This window comes from Erpetoichthys calabaricus, chromosome 8, assembly GCF_900747795.2.
Source record: "Erpetoichthys calabaricus chromosome 8, fErpCal1.3, whole genome shotgun sequence".
Taxonomy (NCBI): domain Eukaryota; kingdom Metazoa; phylum Chordata; class Cladistia; order Polypteriformes; family Polypteridae; genus Erpetoichthys; species Erpetoichthys calabaricus.
Genome location: NC_041401.2, coordinates 148,543,780 through 148,569,408, shown reverse-complemented (window position 1 = coordinate 148,569,408; position 25,629 = coordinate 148,543,780). Strand labels below are relative to the sequence as shown.

The following is a 25,629-nucleotide window of genomic DNA, read 5'->3' as shown; positions in this document are numbered from 1 at the left end:
CACCTGTGCACTTAAGTGAGAAACGCAGACACCGCAGATCGCGGCTCGCAACTGCTACCACGCCCCCTTGCTAAGCCGCGAGCTATACCCACAGCCTGGCTCGTGGCTCGTTACGCGAGCCAATGCTCGTATTTAGATCTGAATTTTTCGCTCATACTTTCCTCGTATTTTGAATTTCTCGTATACAGAGGTGATCGTATCTCGAGGTTCCACTATATATATATATATATATATATATATATATATATATATATGGCTTAAAGTGGTAAGAAACCTATTTTCCTATATAAATAATATTTGAAAATAGAAAGAATGACACAAATAAACAGAAAAATCTCCAAAGTAAAGAGATATTGGCTACAAAATTCATTAGCATTCTGAAAAAATCTCTGAGGAGTAGTGAAGAATAGCTATTCTAAAGCAGACAATTTAGATAAAATATTGTGTTTTACTTAAACAAATATTAAAGCTTATATTTTGAGATTAGAAAAAGCAGATTTTATTAGAAAGCTGGAAATTCCGCATACCTGCATAAAAACCTTTCCAATCACCACATCATCATCATCTTTGAAAACTGTACTGAAAACTACAGTTACTCTGTCCTTTTTTGCTTCTACATACCTGTCAGAAAAAATATTAATACATGATTTTGATTCTGAAAAAGATGCGTGAAACAGTTATCTGATAAATATAAACATTATTCACTTCTTTCCATAGCCCTCCTCAAATTGTACTGTGTGACAGTCCACTAGGAAAAGCCAAACTTAAAATAAATTTCCCCAGGCTCTGCCAACTTTATTAATTTTCTAATTAGTCATTAATTTTTGTTATTATTTGGTAAAGGCAACTTTGTTAGAAATTTCAGCCAAATATATTTAAGTATGTGTGTCTGCTAGCTTCACACACCTGGACACAGAATTAATTGCCAATTGTTCTTTTTACATGGCGCAAGATCACAATCTACTTATAGAAACCTGTAATTTCTTAAATGCAGTCATGGGGTCTTAAGGGACTTACTAAATGGTGATTTTCATAAAATTATTATCAGTTTAAGAGAGCACTTGCAACATTACAATCTACAATGAAATCTTCAAAACACCTTTACAATGTGACTTGTTATGAAGAATTTCCAAAGCCCTTGAAATTTTCATATTGCAAAGATCTAATTGATGCCATTAAGCAACTTTAGACTAAATTTGCTTTATCCTTTCTTTGTTTTCATGATGAAGTGACATTTCTGTTACAAAATGCTCTAGGAAAATGTAGAACTGATATGACCCTGAAGTGCTTCCCAGAGGCAATGGCTGGTCACTGGAAGTATTCCTGGGTTCAGTTGAAAAGGGAGTGGTTCACAAAGCCTAGAAAGTCAGGTGGACAAAGCTGTCAGTGTTGTGGTGTGAAATTCTGTATATAAGTTGATAAATATTTTGTATGTCTTTATTTGTAACTTAGACAAAGTAAAGTAATATTATTGTAATATCATTGGTAAGAACAGCAATGGTTTGATGTTTAACTAACCACCCCCCACCCTTTGGACTGAGTCAGGATAGTCAATTTATTGACAAGATCAGGGAAAGTACCTAAAATCACTTTGGCAAGTGATTCTCTCCATCAACCCTAACAGAAAAGCCAAACTACCTAGCTAGCAAGCATCAGCTCAACAAATGGCTTTGGGGGCAGATATGAAAGGTATTCTGTGTCCCCATTGGTCTGAAGTATGCCTGTTTGGGATTGGTTTAAATCATTCGGTTGCTTTACCCCTCCCTTTCTCTCTCTCTCTCTCACCATCACAATGAAGGAACATCTTACACACCATGGACTGAAAAGAAGAGCACACTAAGAAGCACAACTCAGCAGACATATTGAGACAAGCATGCAGTCTGTTCTGGAAAAAGCTGGCTAAAAATGATGACTTAACTAGAGACATTTTAAGTAATTAACAAGTCTGTGTGCTGCCTGAAACTACAATCAGCATTTATCAGGTTGTATGGTTGCCAATATTCAAATGTACTTTGCTTATTTTTGCTTTATTTTACTTATTTGCTTTATTTTTTTGCTTATATTCTTCCCATGGGCTCACCACCTATGGGAGGGGCCAAGGAGGTCGGGTGCAGTGTGAGTTGGGTGGTGGCCGAAGGCGGGGACCTTGGCGGTCCGATCCTCGGCTACAGAAACTGGCTCTTGGGACGTGGAATGTCACCTCTCTGAAGGGGAAGGAGCCTGAGCTAGTGCGCGAAGTTGAAAGGTTCCGGCTAGATATAGTCGGGCTCACCTCGACGCACAGCTTGGACTCTGGAACCAATCTCCTTGAGAGGGGCTGGACTCTCTACCACTCTGGAGTTGCCCCCGGTGAGAGGCGCCGAGCAGGTGTGGGTATACTTATTGCCCCCCAACTTGGAGCCTGTACATTGGGGTTTACCCCGGTGGACGAGAGGGTAGCCTCCCTTCGCCTTCGGGTGGGGGGACGGGTCCTAACTGTTGTTTGTGCGTATGCACCAAACAGCAGTTCGGAGTACCCACCCTTTTTGGAGTCCCTGGAGGGGGTGCTAGAGGGCATACCTTCTGGGGACTCCCTCGTTCTGCTGGGAGACTTCAATGCTCACGTGGGCAATGACAGTGAGACCTGGAAGGGCGTGATTGGGAGGAATGGCCCCCCTGATCTGAACCCGAGCGGTGTTTTGTTATTGGACTTCTGTGCTCGTCACGGATTGTCCATAACGAACACCATGTTCAAGCATAGGGGTGTTCATATGTGCACTTGGCACCAGGACACCCTAGGCCTCAGTTCAATGATCGACTTTGTGGTCGTGTCGTCGGACTTGCGGCCACATGTCTTGGACACTCGGGTGAAGAGAGGGGTGGAGCTGTCAACTGATCACCACCTGGTGGTGAGTTGGCTTCGATGGTGGGGGAGGATGCCGGTCAGGCGTGGTAGGCCCCAAACGTGTTGTGAGGGTCTGCTGGGAACGTCTGGCAGAGCCCCCTGTCAGAAGTAGCTTCAACTCCCACCTCCGGCAGAACTTCGACCACATCCCAAGGGAGGTGGGGGACATTGAGTCCGAATGGGCCATGTTCCGTGCCTCTATTGTTGAGGCAGCTGACCGGAGCTGTGGCCGTAAGGTGGTCGGTGCCTGTCGTGGCGGCAATCCCCGAACCCGCTGGTGGACACCGGCGGTGAAGGATGCCGTCAAGCTGAAGAAGGAGTCCTACAGGACCCTTTTGTCCTGTGGGACCCCGGAGGCAGCTGATAGGTACCGGCAGGCCAAGCGGAATGCGGCTTTGGTGGTTGCTGAGGCAAAAACTCGGGCGTGGGAGGAGTTTGGGGAGGCCATGGAGAATGACTTTCGGACGGCTTCGAGGAGATTCTGGTCCACCATCCGGCGTCTCAGGAAGGGGAAGCAGTGCAGTGTCAACACTGTATATGGTGGGGATGGTGCGCTGCTGACCTCGACTCGGGAAGTTGTGGGTCGGTGGGGGGAATACTTCGAAGACCTCCTCAATCCCATTAACATGCCTTCCAATGAGGAAGCAGAGCCTGGGGACTCAGAGGTGGGCTCCCCCATCTCTGGGACTGAGGTCACCGAGGTGGTCAAAAAACTCCTTGGTGGCAGGGCCCCGGGGGTGGATGAGATACGCCCGGAGTTCCTCAAGGCTCTGGATGTTGTAGGACTGTCGTGGCTGACACGCCTCTGCAACATCGCATGGACATCAGGGACAGTGCCTCTGGATTGGCAGACCGGGGTGGTGGTCCCCCTTCTTTAAGAAGGGGGATCGGAGGGTGTGTTCCAACTACAGAGGGATCACACTCCTCAGCCTCCCTGGAAAAGTCTATTCAGGGGTCCTGGAGAGGAGGGTCCGTCGGATAGTCGAGCCTCGGATTCAGGAGGAACAGTGTGGTTTTCGTCCTGGTCGCGGAACAGTGGACCAGCTCTATACCCTTAGCAGGGTCTTGGAGGGTGCATGGGAGTTTGCCCAACCAGTCTACATGTGTTTTGTGGACTTAGAAAAGGCATTCGACCGTGTCCCTCGGGGAATCCTGTGGGGGGTACTCCGAGAGTATGGGGTACCGGCCCCCCTGATAAGGGCTGTTCAGTCCCTGTACGATCAGTGCCAGAGCTTGGTCCGCATTGCCGGCAGTAAGTCGAACCCGTTTCCAGTGAGAGTTGGACTCCGCCAGGGCTGCCCTTTGTCACCAATTCTGTTCATAACTTTTATGGACAGAATTTCTAGGCGCAGCCAGGGTGTTGAGGGGGTCCGGTTTGGTGGGCTCAGGATTGGGTCACTGCTTTTTGCAGATGATGTTGTCCTGTTTGCTTCATCAGGCCGTGATCTTCAGCTCTCTCTGGATCGGTTCGCAGCCGAGTGTGAAGCGGCTGGGATGAGAATCAGCACCTCCAAATCCGAGACCATGGTCCTCAACCGGAAAAGGGTGGAGTGCCCTCTCAGGGTTGGTAGCGAGATCCTGCCCCAAGTGGAGGAGTTCAAGTATCTCGGGGTCTTGTTCACGAGTGAGGGAAGAATGGAGCGTGAGATCGACAGGCGGATCGGTGTGGCATCCGCAGTAATGCGGGCGTTGCATCGGTCTGTCGTGGTGAAAAAGGAGCTGAGCCGCAAGGCGAAGCTCTCAATTTACCAGTCGATCTATGTTCCTACCCTCACCTATGGTCATGAGCTATGGGTAGTGACCGAAAGAACGAAATCGCGAATACAAGCGGCTGAAATGAGTTTCCTCCGCAGGGTGTCTGGGCTTTCCCTTAAAGATAGGGTGAAAAGCTCAGTCATCCGGGAGGGGCTCAGAGTAGAGCCGCTGCTCCTCCGCATCGAGAGGAGTCAGATGAGGTGGCTCGGGCATCTGATCAGGATGCCTCCTGGACGCCTCCCTGGTGAGGTGTTCCAGGCACGTCCAACCGGGAGGAGGCCCCGGGGAAGACCCAGGACACGCTGGAGGGACTATGTCTCTCGACTGGCCTGGGAACGCCTTGGGATTCTCCCGGAAGAGCTAGAAGAAGTGGCCGGGGAGAGGGAAGTCTGGGCATCTCTGCTCAAGCTGCTGCCCCCGCGACCCGACCTCGGATAAGCGGGAGACAATGGATGGATGGATGGACTTTGCTTATTGTTATGATTTTATGAACATTATCAATAATACATTATTTAAAGTTGTAACTTAACTCCTGTTCGTCTTTTATTCTATGTAATTGGCTGAGATTATAGATGTAGAAAGGAAGGTGGGGTGAAGTTGTAAAGTACAATACCTCATAAACAGTTGTAAGTCTATGGGATTTCAGACTTCATCTCAAAGTTACTTCCAGAAAAAGGGTCACCATATAAAAATTACAAGGATTGCTACCCTAATAACTTCTGTCAGTCTAATATGGTACATAGGTGTAGGATTCTCTGTCTTGAGGCCAGGTCACATAACACAACTTTTCCAGCAATTTCCACTCCTGTCCTTCTATTATATAATCTTAGAGAGTCTGAATCAGTTGGGGGGCACTCCCATGAAGTTGATCACCTAATCTAACAAACCCAGTAACAGTCCAACTAGTCTGCGACTCTCTCCGATAATATCAAACAGGTTTGACTTTTGTCTTTAGTTTCTGTGGTGGGCTCTTTGTGCATGACCACTGACAACCAATCAATACTTATCTAGAAGTACAATGCATTAAATATAATGAAAAAGAATAAGGAATGCTGCTGTTTTGCACCTTGAAAACAGAAGAGACATTCATCTGTCAGATGTCTCAAGTTTCATGTAGCACAACAGAATAGAAAAAAGAAAAAGGGGCAGATATTACTGCTGAACTTGCTGTAGTTATCAACTATTTGTACAGTGTCAGCTATACAGTATACTCAGGATGGAAATTTATGAAAAGAATATGCAACTTTAAAGGCTTTATTTAAAACGTTTTGTTTATTATGACTGTACCTTAATAGTTGCATTATTTTTCATTTAACCCTTTAAATTAACAGATTATCCTTAACATATTTCAAATGGTTACTACTCTAAATAAATAAATCAGGACTTCTTATCACAGAACATAAGAATTAAATAAAAGTAGATACAAACATTTTCAATATAAAAAACTGCTCAGATAAACACTGAACAAAAAGGATCTAAAAGCCATGCTCATTGAACAGTTACAAAATTCTAACAACAACTAAATGATGCTAAGATTTAGGTTTGTTTCTGAAAACTTACATTGTCTCATCATCTCTGTAATGGATGACAGCTCTCTTTTCGCCCTCTCGCCCTTCTTCTTGGAACCGGAAGTATTTCTCAAAAACAGAAGCAAAGCAATTGCGCTTTAGAATGCCTGCCTGGTGTATAACCTCTTCCTTATTTGGGGGAATGTTTTCCAGATCAAACAGAAGAGACACATTATAGCCTAAGAACAACAAAACAAAAACAATGGCACTATCACAGGTGTTTAAAATCAACTTACAAAAGTTGATTAACACAAGAAGTTAAAAAATACATTTTGAACTGACTTTAATTTCTATAAATTCTGTTTAATTAAGCTCAGAATGTAAATATGCAGTGTGTATGCACTACAAAAGCTGGCACAGAAGATAAGAGCCCAATTGTTCCAGTTGCTTCTGCATTTCATGAAGTGCCACATTATTTAATCATTGATTGCAGTGGAATGAATAGAAAACAAGCATGATCTGTCATAAAAAAATGACAGATCAAAAAAGTGTGCGGAATGGTCCTTTAAAATGTAATGTCAGAGTGACATGCAAGTTGTTGAAGAAGTCTTACAAAATACTATGCTACTTTTATATAATATCTGCCTAGCACCCAGTAGCATTGTTAATCATACCTGGTTAAATTCTCTGAAGCTCATTAAAATTACTTACTTAAACTCTTAGGCAATGCAATTTAAATTAGCTCCTTTCTGAAGCATTTTGCAATTATAAACAAAAAAAATCCTCAGTACATTTGTTATTGTTTCCAACCTAGACAAATAGATATTTTTTATAGATCTATTTGAAACTGCAATGCTTCTCTGTCATAGAAAATTCATTTTCAGGGATCTTTTAAGGTGAAATTGTCTTCATGTTATCGGCGATAAGCGGTATTTCACAAATTAGGCATTTAGGTTAAGTTTGATTTACAATCAAGAATGTCGTCTTGATAACCTATAACTGTCATTATCCAACTACGCTGAATCTGAACACAGGGTCATGGGTATCTGCTGGAGCCAATCCCAGCCAACACAGGGTGCAAGGCAGGAACAAACCCTGGGCAGGTTGCCAGCCCACTGCAGGGCAACACACACATACCCACACACCAAACACACACTAGGGACAATTTAGGATCGCCAATGCACCTAACCAGCATGTCTTTGGACTGTGGGAGGAAACCAATGCAGACACGGGGAGAACATGCAAACTCCACGCAAGGAGGACACAGGAAGTGAACCCAGGTCTCCTTACTGCAAGGCAGCAGCGCTACCACTGTGCCGCCCAACCTATAACTGCCTTTTAGGCATTTTGATCCACAACTTTTTGAACCCACTGCTGCACAATTTACTGGCTAGCTGGTATAGCTACATGAGAATGTAGCTACTGCTTGTCACAATGGCCAGGATTGTTGGTAATATGGTAAATTTTGACTGAAGCATTAGGCTAATTTAGAGGTATACAATAAACTCATTAAAAATAACATTCAAAAAACAGAGTGATAAGAATTTCCTAACTGTTAATAAGACTACTAGGAAAAATATTCAAGGTCATATAGATAATGGATAATTTTCCAAGGCAGGTGTAGTTTAAACTGTGACTATGGAGGACCAATTTCTTTTAAATATAATCCAAAGGTAATGAACAAATACAGCCCAGGGATCAAACATATACAGAGCAGATTCATTAAAATTTAATAATAAAACAATAAATCACATGAAATATATCTTGGTTACAAAATTTTATTTAAAAGAAACTAAGAAAATAAAATATCAGTTGTGTAATATTAATAGCACATACCTGACTCTGGTGGTACCAGATAATTTCCATAAACTCTTTTTAATAACTGAAAAAAATAGAAGAAATTCAGAGACTGAGAATTGAAGTGATAAACATTAATATCCAATACCTGGATAAAAAAGACATCATAGAAAATGTGCTACAACATAAAACAGTACTTGAGTTTTCAGTCAAACTGGTATTTAACATTAATACAGGTTGAGTATCATTAGACTGAAATGTCTGGGACTAGGAGTATTTTGGATATTTTTTGATATCATAATGATGAAGTAGGAAAATGCAGCAAAATCAACAAAATGACGACTCATGCATATAATAATTTATGTCACTGAGCCATTACTATAATGTGCATTGATGTGAACAACATATTAAACATCAAAACTGATTCTATTGTAAATCCCTTTAAGGAGGATCAGTGCCGAGTAGTTGCACGGAAGAGGTTATTTTTTTCGTCAGTTTATATAAAAGCTACCTGTAGTCACTTCTCAGGGAACATGCTGACATGTCTGGAATATCTCAATAAAGCTTTACCCTGTCATGCCTGCTGTGCTGGAAGCCATTAACTGGCCTGTGAGGTGATACATCCAGTTTCCATATGGTGCAGGTGTACATACATAAAACAATGTTTTTGTGAACAGAAAGGAAATTGCCAGCATAAAAAGGCAATTTGCAATAGCATCTGATTTTCCTAATGTAATCAAAGCATTTTACTGCACTTGTAATGCAATAAGGGCACCTACTGAGAATGAAACTACTTTTGCTAACTGTAAGCAGTAACACTTCATTAATGCAAGTCATCTTTAACTTCAATTAGTCTTGAGACATGTTCTTATATGTGCATTTACAAGATGTTTGAAAAGTGCATATACCAGGTTTTATAAATCAGATTTTCCTTTTGACGTATGCATTATTTCTTGTTTTTTAGTATAGCCAATGCATATTTTTATGCTCATTTCCAAAAAAGGTTTTGTAAATGAGTCCCATGGTGTGAAATTTTCCACTTGTGGCATTTTGTTTTTGTTGTTTTTTTTTATTCCTAAACAGGTGCTGCTATCGTGCTTCTTGAAGGTACTGCACTTCATGGTTCTCGCTGCTTCATGGAGGACCAGACCCCTAACACTCAAAATGAATAAATCTGTTTGGAATTTGTACATGTGCTTACCAGTTAAAAAAAAAATTAGAAGCAACATAGATAACATAACGTTTGCACGTAGAAAGCTTTGGATTGGTGTACTCAACCTGTAGTATAAAATATATTAAAACTTGTCATTCAGTGCTATTGTAAGTTTTTAGGGGTTTCAAGAAATATTGGTACTTCATTCAGATTGTGAATCCTGTACAATTAAAGGGAAGACAGCATAACACTGCCTCAAACTAATAAATAACAGTACGACCACTATTGCTTATATGTTTGACTCTTGTATAGCATTTTTGTGAAGTTTACAAGTGTGAAAAAATTCATAACCTACAAACAGAAACAGGAGCTGTTCAGGAGGTACTTAGTGATAATGAAATTGTAGGGGGAGACGTTCTGCTTAGATTAAATAGGCTGAAATCTAACAAATTTTCGGGACCACATAATATTTACCATAGAGTGCTTAAGGAGGTTACTGATTATATACATATACACAATTTTCAATAATTTTTCAAAAATCACTGCACACAGAGAAATTCCTAAGGATTGGAAGTTGGGAAATATCCCTTTATACAAAAGGGTGATCTGGTTTATCCAATTAATTGTAGGCCAGCGTGTTTAACATTCATCATGGAGAAACTGACAGAAAAAAATACTAAGGAAAATAGTAAGTATTGCATATAAAGAACAAGTGTATTTTTAAACAGCACAAGTTCAGATGGGAGAGATCATGTTCCAAGAACATATGGGAGTTGTTATGAAGAAGCAATAAAAGCATATGACCAGAGGTGTCATGATATTATTAATCTCCATTTTTCAGAAGGAATTTCATAAGCTACCCACACGAGAAGTTAGTCATCCATATTACTAACCGAAGGTTGTAAACTGGATATGGACGCAGGGCGCATCGAGGCGCATGCGCACTGCAACGAGCCCGCCACAGAGAAAACAAAAAAGGTTGTAAACCGGATATGGACACAGGGCGCATCGAGGTGCACGCGCACTGCAACGAGCCCGCCACAGAGAAAACAAAAACGAGAGGATTCAGCGCATATGTGAATCACATTACAGTATTACAGTACGGAATCCCCAGACGTCCAAACTACACGGTGTAAACCGGATATGGACGCAGGACTGAACTTGCTGTGCTCCACTCTGCCAGCAGTCGGTGTCAGCAAAGGCAATGGAATCACATCTCCACATAACGAGACCGCTTTACTACAGACATGCGTATGTAATTAAATGACATTTCCCCAGACGCACCCACCCTCCATGATATGTCATCCATCCAGATATCAGACGGAACAGAAACTGATTGCCATTCTTGGATTTCCGATTCGCTAGCGAATTGTGGGCTTACTTGTTAAAAGTAAAACAAGTGGGGATTTAAACAAAGTATGCAGATGGGTGCAAAATTGGATTAAAACACCAGAAACAAAAAGGGCTATGGTTAGAGGAACCTTTTCAGAACAGTGCTGGGGCTCCAACTCTTTTTAAAATATATAAATAGATTTAGACCAGGTTATAAAAAAAACAAGTTGATTAAGTTAGAAAATAATATCAAACTAGATGGAATGACTGATAACCTAGAATCTGTTGAATCTTTACAGTGTGGCAGAGAAAAAAATGCAAGCATGGCTACATTAGTTGCAAATGAAAATTTAAATTAAATTTTACTTTTGATTACATGATGGTAGATTTAAAAATTGAAATTACAAATTGACATAAGAGTCGTAGTGGATTTGTCATTATCTACATCTTTAAGCGATTAAGAAAGCTAATAGGATACAAGGTTATATGACATGATGTGCAAAGTTTAGGTCAAGGGAATTTTTGATTAAGCTACATAACATGCCGTTGAGGCCTCATCTGGAGTACTGTGTGCAGTTTTAGTCTCCATATTACAAAACAAGTTCAGTTCAGAAAAGAGTGACTAGGCTGATTCTAGGACTGCAAGGTATGAGTTATGAAGAAAGAATGAAAAACATTGAGAAACTTTACATTTAAGGCAATACGTTATAAAATTAAGTGGTGTTTTTGTCTTCCTTTACAGTTCCAGCACAGAGACAATGAAAAACTGAACATGAAACATTTGGCACACTTCTTAATTTGTTTAATAATCCTAATATTGCTCAAATAATTACAATAAAAGGTAGTCAAAAAGCAGAAATAACTGTAGTTTTAATATTCAGTTATACAATTTTAATGATATACAGTAATCCCTCGCTACTTCGCGGTTCACTTTTCGCGGATTCACGACTTCGCGGGTTTTTAAATACAAGTGATTGCCCGCCTATCGCGGAAGTTATGTTCCAGACCCATCAGCAACAGGAGAAAATCCGCGATATAGAAAGACCATATAAATAAACATTTTTATAGTTTAAGCCTTAAAATACCCATCCCACATGCTTTAAACACATGTAAACTTATAAAACACACTTTGTTAACACATATGATATGTGGATGTCGGGCTAAGGATACGAGTAACATCTCACTATTATAAAACATTTTAACTTCATGCAAGACAAGACAGTGAGACAGGAAAATAGGTGCTGTACAGGCTTTTAAATTATTGACACGCAGAGCGACAAGCAGCACAAAGCCAGCACAAAGTTCACTTCTCCTTAGCGTTCATTCAGCTCCCCACCCCCTTGACAATGCGAAGTGGCAGGAGCGTACTGCGCCTCGGGGGAGGGGGGTTTGAGCAAACGTGCGTTCAGCCCTCACACACCCCCACTCCTCCTCCTCCTCCTTCCGAACGCGCAGAGCGACAAGCAGGCATTTTGGCAGAAGCAGCACAAAGTCCATTTCTGCTCAGCGTGAGTTCAGCTGCCCCCCTTCACAAAGCGAGTGCAGACACATCGACGTCAGATCGCTGCGTGCAGTGTTGGTCTGCGGTGTTTAAGAATGTAGAAAGTGTTTAAGAGCATAGGAAGTGTTTATAAGAGTGTGGGAAAGGTTAACAAGAGAGTGAGTAAGGTTTATAAGAGTGTGGGAAAGGTTTATAAAGCCTTAAAATATGTATAAATAATAAAATAAATATAGGTCGCTACTTCGTGGATTTTCACCTATCGCGGGGGGCTCTGGAACGTAACCCCCGCGATAGGTGAGGGATGACTGTAGTCTGTTTCTCTAAAACCTATGTTCCCAGAACAAGGTGTTTCATCTTGCAGGGCACCCTGGATATCATCGAGAGGAGTCACAGCGCACGGCTCAATGGCAACTCTGGTCTGTACCGAGAACTGAGAAGGACAGCTGCGAGGGCTCTGAGGGCAGATAAAGAGGCGTTTGTTAGAGGAATCTGTGAGCAAGTGACACATTATCTGTGGTCTAGCGACCCGCGTCTTGCTTGCAGAGGAATCGAAGCATTATGCACATCTAAATCTGTTCCTCGGAGAGTCGCAGTCAGGGCGGCTGATGGAACGGTCCTTATGGATGACGCTGCGGTTATGACCTGCTGGGCTGGCTACTTTGAGCAGTTGTTCAAAGCTGATCCTCTGGCTAGGACGTTGGATATCTCTGGCTACATGGTCCTTGAGGCTGATCCTCCAATTAGCTGTGAACCACCCAATCTCACTGAGAATGCACAGGTGGTGAACCAGCTGAGGGGAGGAAAGGCTGCAGGGATCTGAGGTATCCAGGGTGAACTTCTCCAGGCTGGTGGTAAGGCTGTCCTCCTGGCACTGCAAGCAATCTTTGCTTCCATTTGGGAGACTGGCAACATCCCAACTGACTGGAAAATGGAACTTGTCGTCCCTATCTGGAAAGGGAAGGGTGATCGCCTGGATTGCAGCAACTACAGGGGGATAACAGTGCTCTCAGTGCAAGGTAAGGTCCTTGCTAGGGTCGTCCTCAATAGGATCTATGATCACTTGCTCACTTTTACTTGTTTTAGCTACTGAGGACTTAGTCACTTTAAAGCCAAATTTGCCCTTCTCAAGGCAGTAACGTTTGGTTAAATATGCTTATTTTATAAAGCAGATCAGATTATAATTAAATGTACTTATAACTAACACATTTTATTACGATAGATGAATTCTTTTAGGTCATGTGCTTCAGTCTATTTAGTAATACCCACATTTCCCTGGTGAAGTTGCAGAGAAAGTTGCTTTGTGTGCATACATTGGAAAAACAGAAACTGTAGTGTTTAGGTTGGTGTTGAACTCTGAAAGTTGCGTTGATCTTAACATGCTGTGATCTTCATGGAGTCAATGGAGGCTCTGATTGGGGCACTCGAGAGACTGAGTGAGGAGTCCGAGTGTCCGGGCTTGCGAGTGTCCTGGAGAAAAACCAAGATCCAGGCCTTTAATGACCTCTTGGGCACAGCTATCAGCAGTGTGTCTGTTTGCGGAGAGAGTGTCGACCTTGTTGAGAGGTTGACTTGCCTTAACAGTGACATTCATGTCTCTGGTGACTCTTCCTATGAAGTCAGTAGACTGATTGGGAGAGCATGGGGGGGTCATGAGGTCGCTGGAAAGGGGTGTGTGGCACTCCCGATATCTATGCAAAAGGACGAAGGTCCAAGTCTTTAGAGTCCTGGTGCTTCCTGTCTTGCTATATGGTTGCAAGACATGGTCACTATCCAGTGACCTGAGACGAAGACTGGACTCCTTTGGTACTGTGTCTCTTCAGAGAATCCTTGGGTACCGTTGGTTTGACTTTGTGTCGAATGAGCAGTTGCTCATGGAGTTCTGAATGAGGCACATTACCTGCATTGTGAGGGAGTGTCCGTTACGGCACTACGGCCATGTGGCACGTTTCCCCGAGAGTGATCCAGCTCGAAAGATCCTCATTGTTGGGGACCCGAGTGGCTGGACCAGGCCAAGGGGTCGCCCACGTAACACCTGGCTGCGACAGATAGTCATTTCCGGAGGGTGGGACTGGACCACGTGTCTGCCTGGGGTGTTGCAAACCGGGATCCTGAGTTGTTTCGTCGTGTAGTGGGTGCGGCAACACACTGTACCAGTGCATGCTCCCCAACTTGACTTGACTCTAAAACCTATTGTGACTAGTTTATGATATAGTCTTCCTTGTTTCTTGTTAATGAATAAAATAGCACTATCATTTTTATTCTGTTCTGATTTATTTCTGAAGAATTGAATGAAAAAAATTGCAATCAGTTCTATTAAGTATTGATATAATTAAAAAATGGAAGTAAGCACATTATCATAATAGAAAATTTTTATTCAATATATCTGTATTAATATCCATCCATCCATCCATTGTCTCCCGCTTATCCGAGGTCGGGTCGCGGGGGCAGCAGCTTGAGCAGAGATGCCCAGACTTCCCTCTCCCCGGCCACTTCTTCTAGCTCTTCCGGGAGAATCCCAAGGCGTTCCCAGGCCAGTCGAGAGACATAGTCCCTCCAGCGTGTCCTGGGTCTTCCCCGGGGCCTCCTCCCGGTTGGACGTGCCCGGAACACCTCACCAGGGAGGCGTCCAGGAGGCATCCTGATCAGATGCCCGAGCCACCTCATCTGACTCCTCTCGATGCGGAGGAGCAGCGGCTCTACTCTGAGCCCCTCCCGGATGACTGAGCTTCTCACCCTATCTTTAAGGGAAAGCCCAGACACCCTGCGGAGGAAACTCATTTCAGCCGCTTGTATTCGCGATCTCGTTCTTTCGGTCACTACCCATAGCTCATGACCATAGGTGAGGGTAGGAACATAGATCGACTGGTAAATTGAGAGCTTCGCCTTGCGGCTCAGCTCCTTTTTCACCACGACAGACCGATGCAATGCCCGCATTACTGCGGATGCCGCACCGATCCGCCTGTCGATCTCACGCTCCATTCTTCCCTCACTCGTGACCAAGACCCCGAGATACTTGAACTCCTCCACTTGGGGCAGGATCTCGCTACCAACCCTGAGAGGGCACTCCACCCTTTTCCGGCTGAGGACCATGGTCTCGGATTTGGAGGTGCTGATTCTCATCCCAGCCGCTTCACACTCGGCTGCGAACCGATCCAGAGAGAGCTGAAGATCACGGCCTGATGAAGCAAACAGGACAACATCATCTGCAAAAAGCAGTGACCCAATCCTGAGCCCACCAAACCGGACCCCCTCAACACCCTGGCTGCGCCTAGAAATTCTATATCTATAAATATCTATAAATTACATGCACTGAAGCATATATATTTAAATGTTCTGCAAATATACTACAAAAATATTACATTTAAAACTTAATACCAGCTTTATGCTGTCACAACTGAATAAACCACCTTAACACCACAAGTTTTTTTTTCAGTCTACCTTAAGCTTTTTTTTTTTTTTTTTTTAAGATTGTCTAATTCTGAACTTCCTGTGCAATGAGCAAACCGCACCAGCCGTTCTCTTCCATAAATGGTTTTATTGAGAGCTGAACCACCCCCTCACAAAGGGCCAAATTAAAACATAAGGAAGAACAACCTTCTGCCACAGAGAAATATGAAACTTTCAGAGTTCAACACCAACCTAAACACTACAGTTTCTGTTTTTCCAATGTATGCACACAAAGCAACTTTCTCTGCAATTTCACCAGGAAAATGTGGGTATTACTAAATAGACTGAAGCACATGACCTAAAAGAATTCATCTATCGTAATAAAATGTGTTGGTTATAAGTTCAATTAATTATAATCTGATCTGCTTTATAAAATAAGCATATTTAACCAAACGTTACTGCCTTGAGAAGGGCTAATTTGGGTTTAAAGTGACTAAGTCGTCAGTAGCTAAAACAAGTGAAAGGTTATACAATGCACAAGGCAAGAATGGCCAAAGCTGCTACCACAGAGAAGAACAGTTTGGCTACTGATTGGGACGGACCAGTGGTAAAGATGGTCAATAAAATTTGATGTGGTGAGAAAAAGAAAGAAAAAAAAAACAAAAAACAAATTTATAAAATCTGAATCTAATGCACTGCAATAGCTTTTAAAACATCTTTTCACTTAATCTACCCCAAAAAACAATTTCATTATTTGTGGCCCTATAGGATTTAAGCCTACATTTTAAATGCTGATGCCACTTCAGGCCTGTGAAAGTTCTTAAACATGTCAATTACTGTCGACACAAATTACCCTTATAAACGGCATCTACAGTAACATAACAGGTTATATATACAGAGTAAACAATGTTACATTAACAGCTTAATCATTTTACATGAATCTTATAATCTTGTAAGCTACCAGCCTATTTTACAAATAAATTTATCAGCCAATATAAAATAAATTAGTAAGCACTTGTAGCTTACACTTGACATTTTACCTTGTTACAAATCAACTGCTTGAATTAGAGTGTATGGTTCTGCATGATCTGCTCAAATCTGTGTGTGCTTTCCTACCACAACCCAAAATGTATGTCATATGTATATACAAATTCAAATAAATAACCCAGCCCCTTAGTGACCCAGCAATGGATTAAGCAGGTCTGGGAATGTTATGTTACATAATTTATTCATTCATCCACCGAATATGCTTTTTGTTTTTTATCACCTAAAAATTTAGAATGACTTAGCAGTCAGCACTGTGGCTTCAAAGCTTCCTGATGCTAGATTCTACTCCTGGTCAAGAAATTCAGTATATTTACATGCACACACAAAAGTGGGAAAAGGTGATTGACCCAGTTAAGGCAGAAACCTGGTTTCTTAAAAACCTCCATCACATCAACAGTACATCAACATAAGTTTAGCAATTTCTGAAATATCCAACCAGATTATTTCAACCAGGAGAAGAAATAATGCAGGAGTATTTGCTTCAGGAAATTTATTTTGTGCATGCTCCTATTGTGGCTGCTGAAAGCACGTGCAAAGCTAAAACATCCTCAACTGTAACCCATTTAAAGATGTACACAGCCAAATAACCAGGTTACTCATGGAAAAAATCTACACGTGTTAACCTGGTTTCTCAGAGACCAAACACCTGGTTTCTCTAACTGGGATAAGGGTTTACATGGCATTTTAGAAACTAGATATTTGAAAATAAAAGGATGATTAAAGCTTTAGGCTATTTCCAGGTAGTCTGTTTTTGTCCCACATCTCAGAGACATGCAAGATTAGACTTTTTTATAAATGGTACAAATTATGGATGTGTTATAAACCTAAAAGTACAAATGATTTTTGAAAGAAAAAAAAAAAAACCTGCAACATCATTAAATTTTAGACTGAAGCAAAAAACCAAGCAAAAGGAGACCTTCTATTTTTTTTAACCTGTGGCAAACAATCACCTAATTTAAATAAGCTGCTACTTTATTTAGGTTCATGGAGATCTGAAGACCCTCACAGCAGCATTAGCCCCAAACAAGAAGCCAAACCTGGATGGAGGATTAGTCTATCATGCTCACACACATCCAAAAATCATTCATACTGGGCCAGTTTAGAGTTACTAATTAACCTACTACTCACATCTTTGGAATGTGGGAAAGCAGTGGGAGTACAGTACTTTGAAAAAACGTCTTTGTGATACCTGCTAGACAAGGGGCAGGCAGGGAGAAAAGTGTGGCACAGGTCAAGAATAGCACAGAGAGAAGTAGACAATGGAAATGGTAGTGCACAATATCATTCCAGAAGAACTCCAGAGAGTTAGACAACAATTATGGGTTCTCACTAGGAAGAATCAGGATGCCATTGCATATCAGAGAAGACAGGTAGAACTGGAGCCACCCAAGAGTGTCTGGGTCTTTATATAATTATTAAATTACAATGAAAAATGAAAGGCAAACAAATAATGGATCAGTTTCCTTAGATTAATTTGTATTGGATTACATTTTTGTAAAAATTCTTAAAACTGAAAAGCATATAGAAGTGCATTTCAGTGTTCATTTAACTACGGGAGAAACCACCTCTTTTTTTTTTTGGCGTAAATATGCATTATCTAACTGCCTTACCTTAACCTGTCTTGTTTCTATTTGTTTGTTTTATTTCATTCTGTCTGTTATTAGATGCAACTGAAGGCAAATTTCATGTTTTCTTGTGTAAACGTGACTAAATAAAGAAACCTTAAACCACATGGGAACTCAAAGAAAAGGATTAAAACCAGTGGATTGAACTATGATGGTATTTGGAACCTAATACTTGGGAAAGGTTTTTTAAAATTCTGGTCAAAAGATTTATTACAAAGCAGTCATTTGCTGCCAGTGTGTAGTATTAGTAGACAAAAAGTTCTATGAAGAACATTTCCATTCCATTGTCAAATAACTTCAAGTTGCAAAATGGTTTACGTTGTTAAGTGCCTTGAGCATGGGAAAGGCGCTATATAAATAAAATGTATTATTATTATTTCCTTGGAACTCATCTACCACTACTTCACTATGGAGAATATTGGTTGAGAACTTCATTGCTTCATAATAAATTTGTCACTGAATAGCTGATTTTTGAATAGGTAATTTTCACAAACTAAAGGATGACAAATTTAGGGTAACATAATGGTATTTTCAATAAACATTTTAAGAAGAAATAAAGCAAGCAAAGAAGTAAGCTAAATTCACTTCTGAAAGACAAGTCTAGATGCCATTTCCCCTGTGACCACCAAATAACATTTTTTTTTATTGCAATGCAAAATGAAAAAAGTAGTATTTTGCTTAGTATATTAAACACAATTAACCTGGTTGGTATACACTAGTAGTGAACAATGAACAGGGCATCTACAGCAGGATACCAGCATATATTTTCAGGTTTTATCTAAGCGTACAGCTAATTACAGGACCAGACTACATTTTTCTGACTGCTCCAGTTTTCACTAACTGGTTGCTGACCTTCAGTATAATTTACATAATTGCCCTATAGGAGTTAAGAGAAACCCAATATTTAAGTTGTTCATGATTTACTGGAGACCCCCAACAACTTTATATTATATGAAATTAATGGACTATTAATCTCAATTTATTGCATGCAAAAAAAGACTGAGTATAACTTAAATCCTGTAAAAGACTGCACAGAAATTTCTGTCACTACAGCCATTTTCACTGCACACTTTGAAACACATTACTGAGAAAAAAACCCTTGTAAACCTAGACATTGTCTAAAATTTAAGTGTTATTTACATAAATAATATAAATCAGAGCAACTTACAGGAAGGACCAGTTCAGTTGTGGTTCATATTTATTTGTAGGCTGTACAGTTGGTGTTGATGCCATTTTTCTTTAATATATTACAGAGTTGTCTAACTTCATTTTGTTATCTAAATTCTTTACTCATCCACTTTCAATATTTATTGTGTATTCTACTACTCCAAATTAGCGGCATAAACATTTCCTTACTTCAAACCCAAATAATCCTCAAAAGTCCCTACATGGATACATTTATTCCAGTTTATTTTTTGAAAGAAATTTTACATTTGCTCAGAATGAAATTAAACTTAACTTTAATTTCTGCTTATTGACTTTCGAAAACACCGTAAAGCAAAATTCAATGATCACTGTATGACTTAATTATTACTGATTTAACTATTCCTCTCTCATTGATACAGAGGCATAATGTTTAAAAACAATGACGCATAACATCCAATTGTTCACGCAGATCACTATATGTGTTTCCATTTTATATTTTTGTAATTCAGATCACCAATTAATATTACATTCGCATCTAAACTTGATTATGTGTTATTATTAAAGTTTTTTTACTATTCTTTTAAATCATGCTTCCCAATCCCCAATTTAATTAGATCTTTACTTTTGCTATAATGTCATAATTGTCTGCAGTTACTTACATCTTTGGTCCCCTCTTAGCTCTTTAAATATATTTATTAGAACCAGCATGATTCCTTTATTTAGGCAATATGTTTTTAAATGGACGATGTCAACTGGATTTAACTCTCAGCTCTGAAAAGTTGTTCTGTTGGCTACAAACAGACCTATCTCATAAACATGCACCAAATAGAAATAGGATTATTAATTAATTATTTTAATAGCAAAGTTCTTATTCTATAATGTTTTGCCCCCTTCCAAGTCTCCTTCATTCTTTCTGTCACTTGAAAGATGTTGCTGTCCAGCTTTACAAAATGCTAAAAGTAGTTGAAAATCTCTAACAGGGTGAAGCATTAGACAGTATGCAGTACTATTTTGAAATTGTTTTCCTTAGTACATCTGCGGTGCACTCCAGAAACCCTCTTCACTTTTCATAGATGAGTTCTACCCTCCTAATAAACAGGATTCCACAACACCAAACAAGTCTCACAATGCATCGGCCTTATTAATAAGATTATGTGGGTTAATAAATATAAAAAGATGTAATAATGCAGTTTTATTGTGACACCCTAGTAACACCACTGTGTAAGTGTGTTATCTGCCTTTTTCTACTCTGGGTTTAAACTTGTGGAAGACTTTATTTCTGATTCACTCATGGAGACTTTAATTATGCAAAAGCAAGTATAGAATAATTAATTCAATCAGACCTTTTACTTTATGTAAGTAGGGCCCTTATAAAGCCAATACCCCTGCTACTATTGAGCAAGTATTTCCTATTGCTTCATTTTAGTATGGAGTAAAAATTTAAAAGCTTCAAACATTTCACTTGACCACTGCTTCTTTATGTAACGGTTTTAATAGCCAGGAATATTTTTAGAAACCTCAAGCTTCTGGTTCCTGGCTTTGCTGAACAGCATTTTACATTTACTGTAACTTTCAGACCCCTCTGCCACTGAACCAAATTTTTCTATTGAGAATTATGTTAAACTAAATTGCACATAACTTCTGAATGTTATGCTCTGCTTCTGCATCAAATCCTCCAGTTTAGTTTTCTCTGTTTAGATGAAAAGTGAACAATACATCAAAAGTCTTACCGTGTGGGGAAAAAAAGCAGTAAATATCTATACAGCAATATAAGCTACAACCAGATTTCAAGCAAAGCAGTATAGTACTAAACTGAAAAAGAAAAAAATGTAAAAACAGAGAACATAAACTAGATATAGCACAGCTAAGCATAGATTAATTGTCATTCTATAATCTCTCCATCAGCAAAGTAAATAATTCTAATGAAAATATTTATATTTGGTAACTCTGATATAAATACCTCATCTGCACCATGGTCCTGTAGTTCTTTGTAAAATTTCAATGAAATGCTGACCATCACTTTGGTTTTATCTCCATTAGGATTAGAGATGTGATAGAGAACACCATCAAAATCTACAAGGGAGTAGAAAAAAAACATTACCACTCTTTTATAATCATTCTTTATATTATAAATTATATATAAATTCTTAACTTTATACATCAATCAGTTCACTTTGTATAGTCAACAGTTTATTTCAAAGTCCCTCTTTAAATCAGACATTAACATTCCATCCAACTATAATTTAGTTAGATTATACAGTATTTACACCTCTGTCACTATTCTGTATACATGCAGAAATCTGATATTACCAACCCTGACCAAAATTCACATCAACTTCCAAAAAAAAAAAAAAAAAAAAAAAAATCTACAAATTCATTTACATGTGTGTTAAATAAAGTCACTGTATTTCATTGACCATAACTGAATCCAGTCATGACTATATTTGATGAGAAACAGTACTGTAGTACGTTCACTTAATCTACAGTACTTGATTTAGGGCAACGCATTTCTAAGGTACTGGCTTTCCTCAAACAAAAGGAAGCACAGACCAAACTGACCAAAGGACACTAAGGGAAGGTTTCAGGTCCCTTGAGAAGCACCGAGTACCCGCAACCCTTGTGGTTGTCTCCTGTGAAGTGCCATTAAACACTCTGACTCAATCAACTTTCAGGGAGAGGGTTCCCCTCGGATGTGACACAGGACAGATGCTAGGCATCAGGTTCAATATGCTACACACAAAACATAGGATGCCACAAGTGGAAGATTCCACACCAGAGCTCTTGTTTAGAAAACTTTGTGAATTCCAGTGTGAAAATATGCATACTCCAAAAAAAAAAAAACAGAAAAATGAAAATGGGAAAAAATATATACACAACCTGCTGTATGCACATTTCTACATATTTAACCATCACAACCATCTTGTAAATGCACAAATGTGAACGAGCCTCAAAACTCACACTGACATCACAGATGACGTGTGCATTAATAAAGTGTCGCTAATTATACAGTAATCCCTCCTCCATCGCGGGGGTTGCGTTCCAGAGCCACCCGCGAAATAGGAAAATCAGCGAAGTAGAAACCATATGTTTATATGGTTATTTTTAGAATGTCATGCTTGGGTCACAGATTTGCGCAGAAACACAGGAGGTTGTAGAGAGACAGGAACGTTATTCAAACACTGCAAACAAACATTTGTCTCTTTTTCAAAAGTTTAAACTGTGCTCCATGACAAGACAGAGATGACAGTTCTGTCTCACAATTAAAAGAATGCAAACATATCTTCCTTTTCAAAGGAGTGCAAAGCAAGCAGTCAAAAAAAAAATCAATAGGGCTTTTTGGCTTTTAAGTATGCAAAGCACTGCCGGTACAAAGCTGTTGAAGGCGGCAGCTCACACCCCCTCTGTCAGGAGCAGGAAGAGACAGAGAGAGAGCCACAGAAAAACAAAGTCAAAAATCAATACGTGCCCTTTGAGCTTTTAAGTATGCGAAGCACTGTGCAGCACGTCCTTCAGGAAGCAGCTGCACACAGCCCCCCTGCTCACACCCCCCTACGTCAGCGCAAGAGAGAGAGAGAGAGAGAGAGAGAGAGAGAGAGAGAGAGAAAGTAAGTTGGGTAGTTTCTCAGCCATCTGCCAATAGCGTCCCTTGTATGAAATCAACTGGGCAAACCAACTGAGGAAGCATGTGCCAGAAATTAAAAGACCCATTGTCCGCAGAAACCCGCGAAGCAGCGAAAAATCCGCGATATATATTTAAATATGCTTACATATAAAATCCGCGATGGAGTGAAGCCGCGAAAGGCGAAGCGCGATATAGCGAGGGATCACTGTAGTTAACAAAAGCAGCTTCATTCTTGCTAGTTGCCCTTATTGCAATATGAGTGAAACAAATCACTCCGACTACGCTGGGAAAAGTCAGACACCTGTGTAAATTGTCTTTTTATGTTGGCAAAAGCATGTTATCTTTTACGAATGTAAAAATCACACCATACAAACAATGAATATAGCACCTCATTGGTCAGTTTCAACACAGTAGACATGATGGAGTGAACTGGTGGAAAAAAAAGGCTCTTCAATGCAAATATGCAGCATTGGCCCTATTTAAAGGGAACTACAATAGAGTCTGTACATTATATGAATCACTTTTGAGGTTTAATATTGTTGTGACTTCTTCACATGTAAAGGAAAGGAAGACAAGTGAGCCAGACAATGATGTTAAATAAATAAAGAACAGTTTATGGCTCAAAATGAGGCAAAACTGGTTCAGATGAAACACTACACTATGTAGTCTTCCCCACTGTTCTGTCTGCGGGGAATTACTTCACCGAGCTGCGTTGACTGCTGTTATTATCACTGACAGATGAAACAGAGCAACTTTTTCAGTCTGCTCTCGCTCACAACGTTCACTCCCCACCTTTTCTCTAACATCCGTCTCTGGGCGAGTCTAGAATCTTTGTGCTGGTTATAGCCAGCTGCTCACACCCCACCCATCACTCCTGCTGGCTGTCCTCATTTCTATAGTCTTGCACCATCACCTTCTTATACCATCTATGTGCTTTGCCACCGCATGCATGGAAATCATAGCTCAGTCACTTACAATATGTCTGTCATGTCAACGCACATTATAATAACTGCTCAGTTATACGAATTTCTGGAAGTGTGTGTCATCATTTAGCAGGTTTGGATGTATTTCCCTAATTGATCACCTTTCCTCAAGATATCTAATTTTTTTATGCAAAAATACCAAAATCTGAAAAAAAAATATATTTGAAATACTTCTGGTCACAAGCTTTTTGGATTAGAAATACTTAAGCTGTACTAAGGAAAAAAAAAAGAACAGGGTAATTTTTAAAATGCTGAAACAGTAAGGGTTCTTTGTTAGTCATACGCTCAAAGAAACCGTTGCAGCATGTGCACAAGAGGCTACTTGACAAAACCTGTGCCACCAATCACAAAGCATCAGTCAGACACCCAGAAAAGTGGCTGCAGCACAGACACAGCAAACTGCTTAAGAAAAGCAACTTTGTCAATTAAAATTTCAAGAAATGTATGTTATATTTGATTTACTTTTTGCCATCTCCACAATTACTTGAACCACTAATGAAATTTGTACTTAAATGTTAATATACAATATATACAGAGTCTGGCATTTTAGGCTTGAACAAACATGTAAGCCTCTTTCATTTTAACACAATTTAAAAACAAAACAAAAACACCTTTCTTTAGCAACACAATTTTTCTATTAACGACATACTGTAGGTTTTAAAAATAATGGCACTGTCATGATTAATATTTAGTGAAGTTTCTTCTGGCACAAATAACACCGAGTCTCTTTCTGAAAATTTCTTTGGTTTGCTCTTGTGAGTTGCAATTTTCAATTCATATAAGTTTTCAAATGGGTTCAAATCTGGAGACAGAGATGTTGATTGCAAATTAAACTTTAAATTTGACATCTTGCATTTATTTCTATGTTGATTTTGGCATTTTGGTGAGAAATGTTAGTCCTGGAGGGCTACAGTGACTGCAGGTTTCTGGTCTAACCCAGTTTCTTAATGAGAAGTCCATTATTGCTGATGAAGCACTTTTTGCAGAAGTGACATTTTGACGGTTCATTTTAGTGGTCTCTCGTCAAGGTTCCCCATCCTGAATTGCTTTTTTCCGTCTTGAACAGCAGCATTCCCTGTTTTAATGGCTCTTTATCAGCAATAGAATGCAAATGACAAAGGAGCCAGGAGTTCTCCATTTAACTTGTTTCCAGTTACACCTATAAGGAGTCATCTTATATTACTTGGTTTAATAAAACACTTAACAGAAAAAAGACTAAGACAAAGAATTGCCCACCCCTGATCTACAACAAGCTTTGGCCTTCTTGCAAATGCACCCAGGTTTTCACATAAAATTTACTGGTATATTGAAAATTTTTTTCTTTGGTTAATTTTCACAAGAGCCCCTGGACCCCTTGCAGCACAGTACAGTACAGTGCATATGAACATACATGTGTTTCATTGTATGCAATACTCTTTTTGCGTTAAACATGACAACTGCGGGGTTAACCAAAAAATGTTTTTTTTTTTTTTTTTTTATTTATTATTTTTATTTTATCCAACCGCCAGACAAGATTCAATTTCAACCTCCAATGGCATTGGCAAACTTCAGGCTTTGCTTTGGGTGGCTTGTTCTTAAGAATGGCATCTTTTATGAAATTCTTCTAACAAGCCTCTCATCATGGTGGTGGTGCCTTTACAGTTAATTTAGAATTATTATAACTCCAAGATTTAACCAAACTATACTGATGAGAAATTATGATCTTTGGGTTTGTGTTTGCCTCTTTTACGTTCTTTCTCAACAAGTATGGGTCCTCTTCATGAACATTTTTTTTTTTTTATTTATTATTATGGCCATGGTTGCATTTATAGGTATTTTCAGATATGTAGGATTTTTTATAACCTTTGTTAATATGTGCAGGTCAATAACCTTTAGCCTCAAATAGGATG

General features: G+C 39.9%; 2 protein-coding genes across 2 annotated transcripts in view; one reads left to right on the top strand and one right to left on the bottom strand.

Annotated features, from left to right (window-relative positions):
• Window positions 1-25,629, top strand: part of zgc:92380 (uncharacterized protein LOC445086 homolog) — a 1,014,629-nt gene that overhangs the window by 39,811 nt on the left and 949,189 nt on the right. The gene's annotated exons all lie outside the window — the stretch shown is intronic.
• arpc2 (actin related protein 2/3 complex, subunit 2) overlaps window positions 1-25,629 on the bottom strand; it is a 51,338-nt gene that overhangs the window by 11,736 nt on the left and 13,973 nt on the right. Inside the window, exons 3-6 of the mRNA XM_028807582.2 lie at window positions 21,096-21,208; window positions 7,984-8,029; window positions 6,200-6,386; window positions 528-621 (exon numbers count right to left, since the gene is read on the bottom strand). Of these exons, the coding sequence (XP_028663415.1) occupies window positions 528-621; window positions 6,200-6,386; window positions 7,984-8,029; window positions 21,096-21,208 (440 nt within the window). The remainder of the gene's footprint in view (window positions 1-527; window positions 622-6,199; window positions 6,387-7,983; window positions 8,030-21,095; window positions 21,209-25,629) is intronic.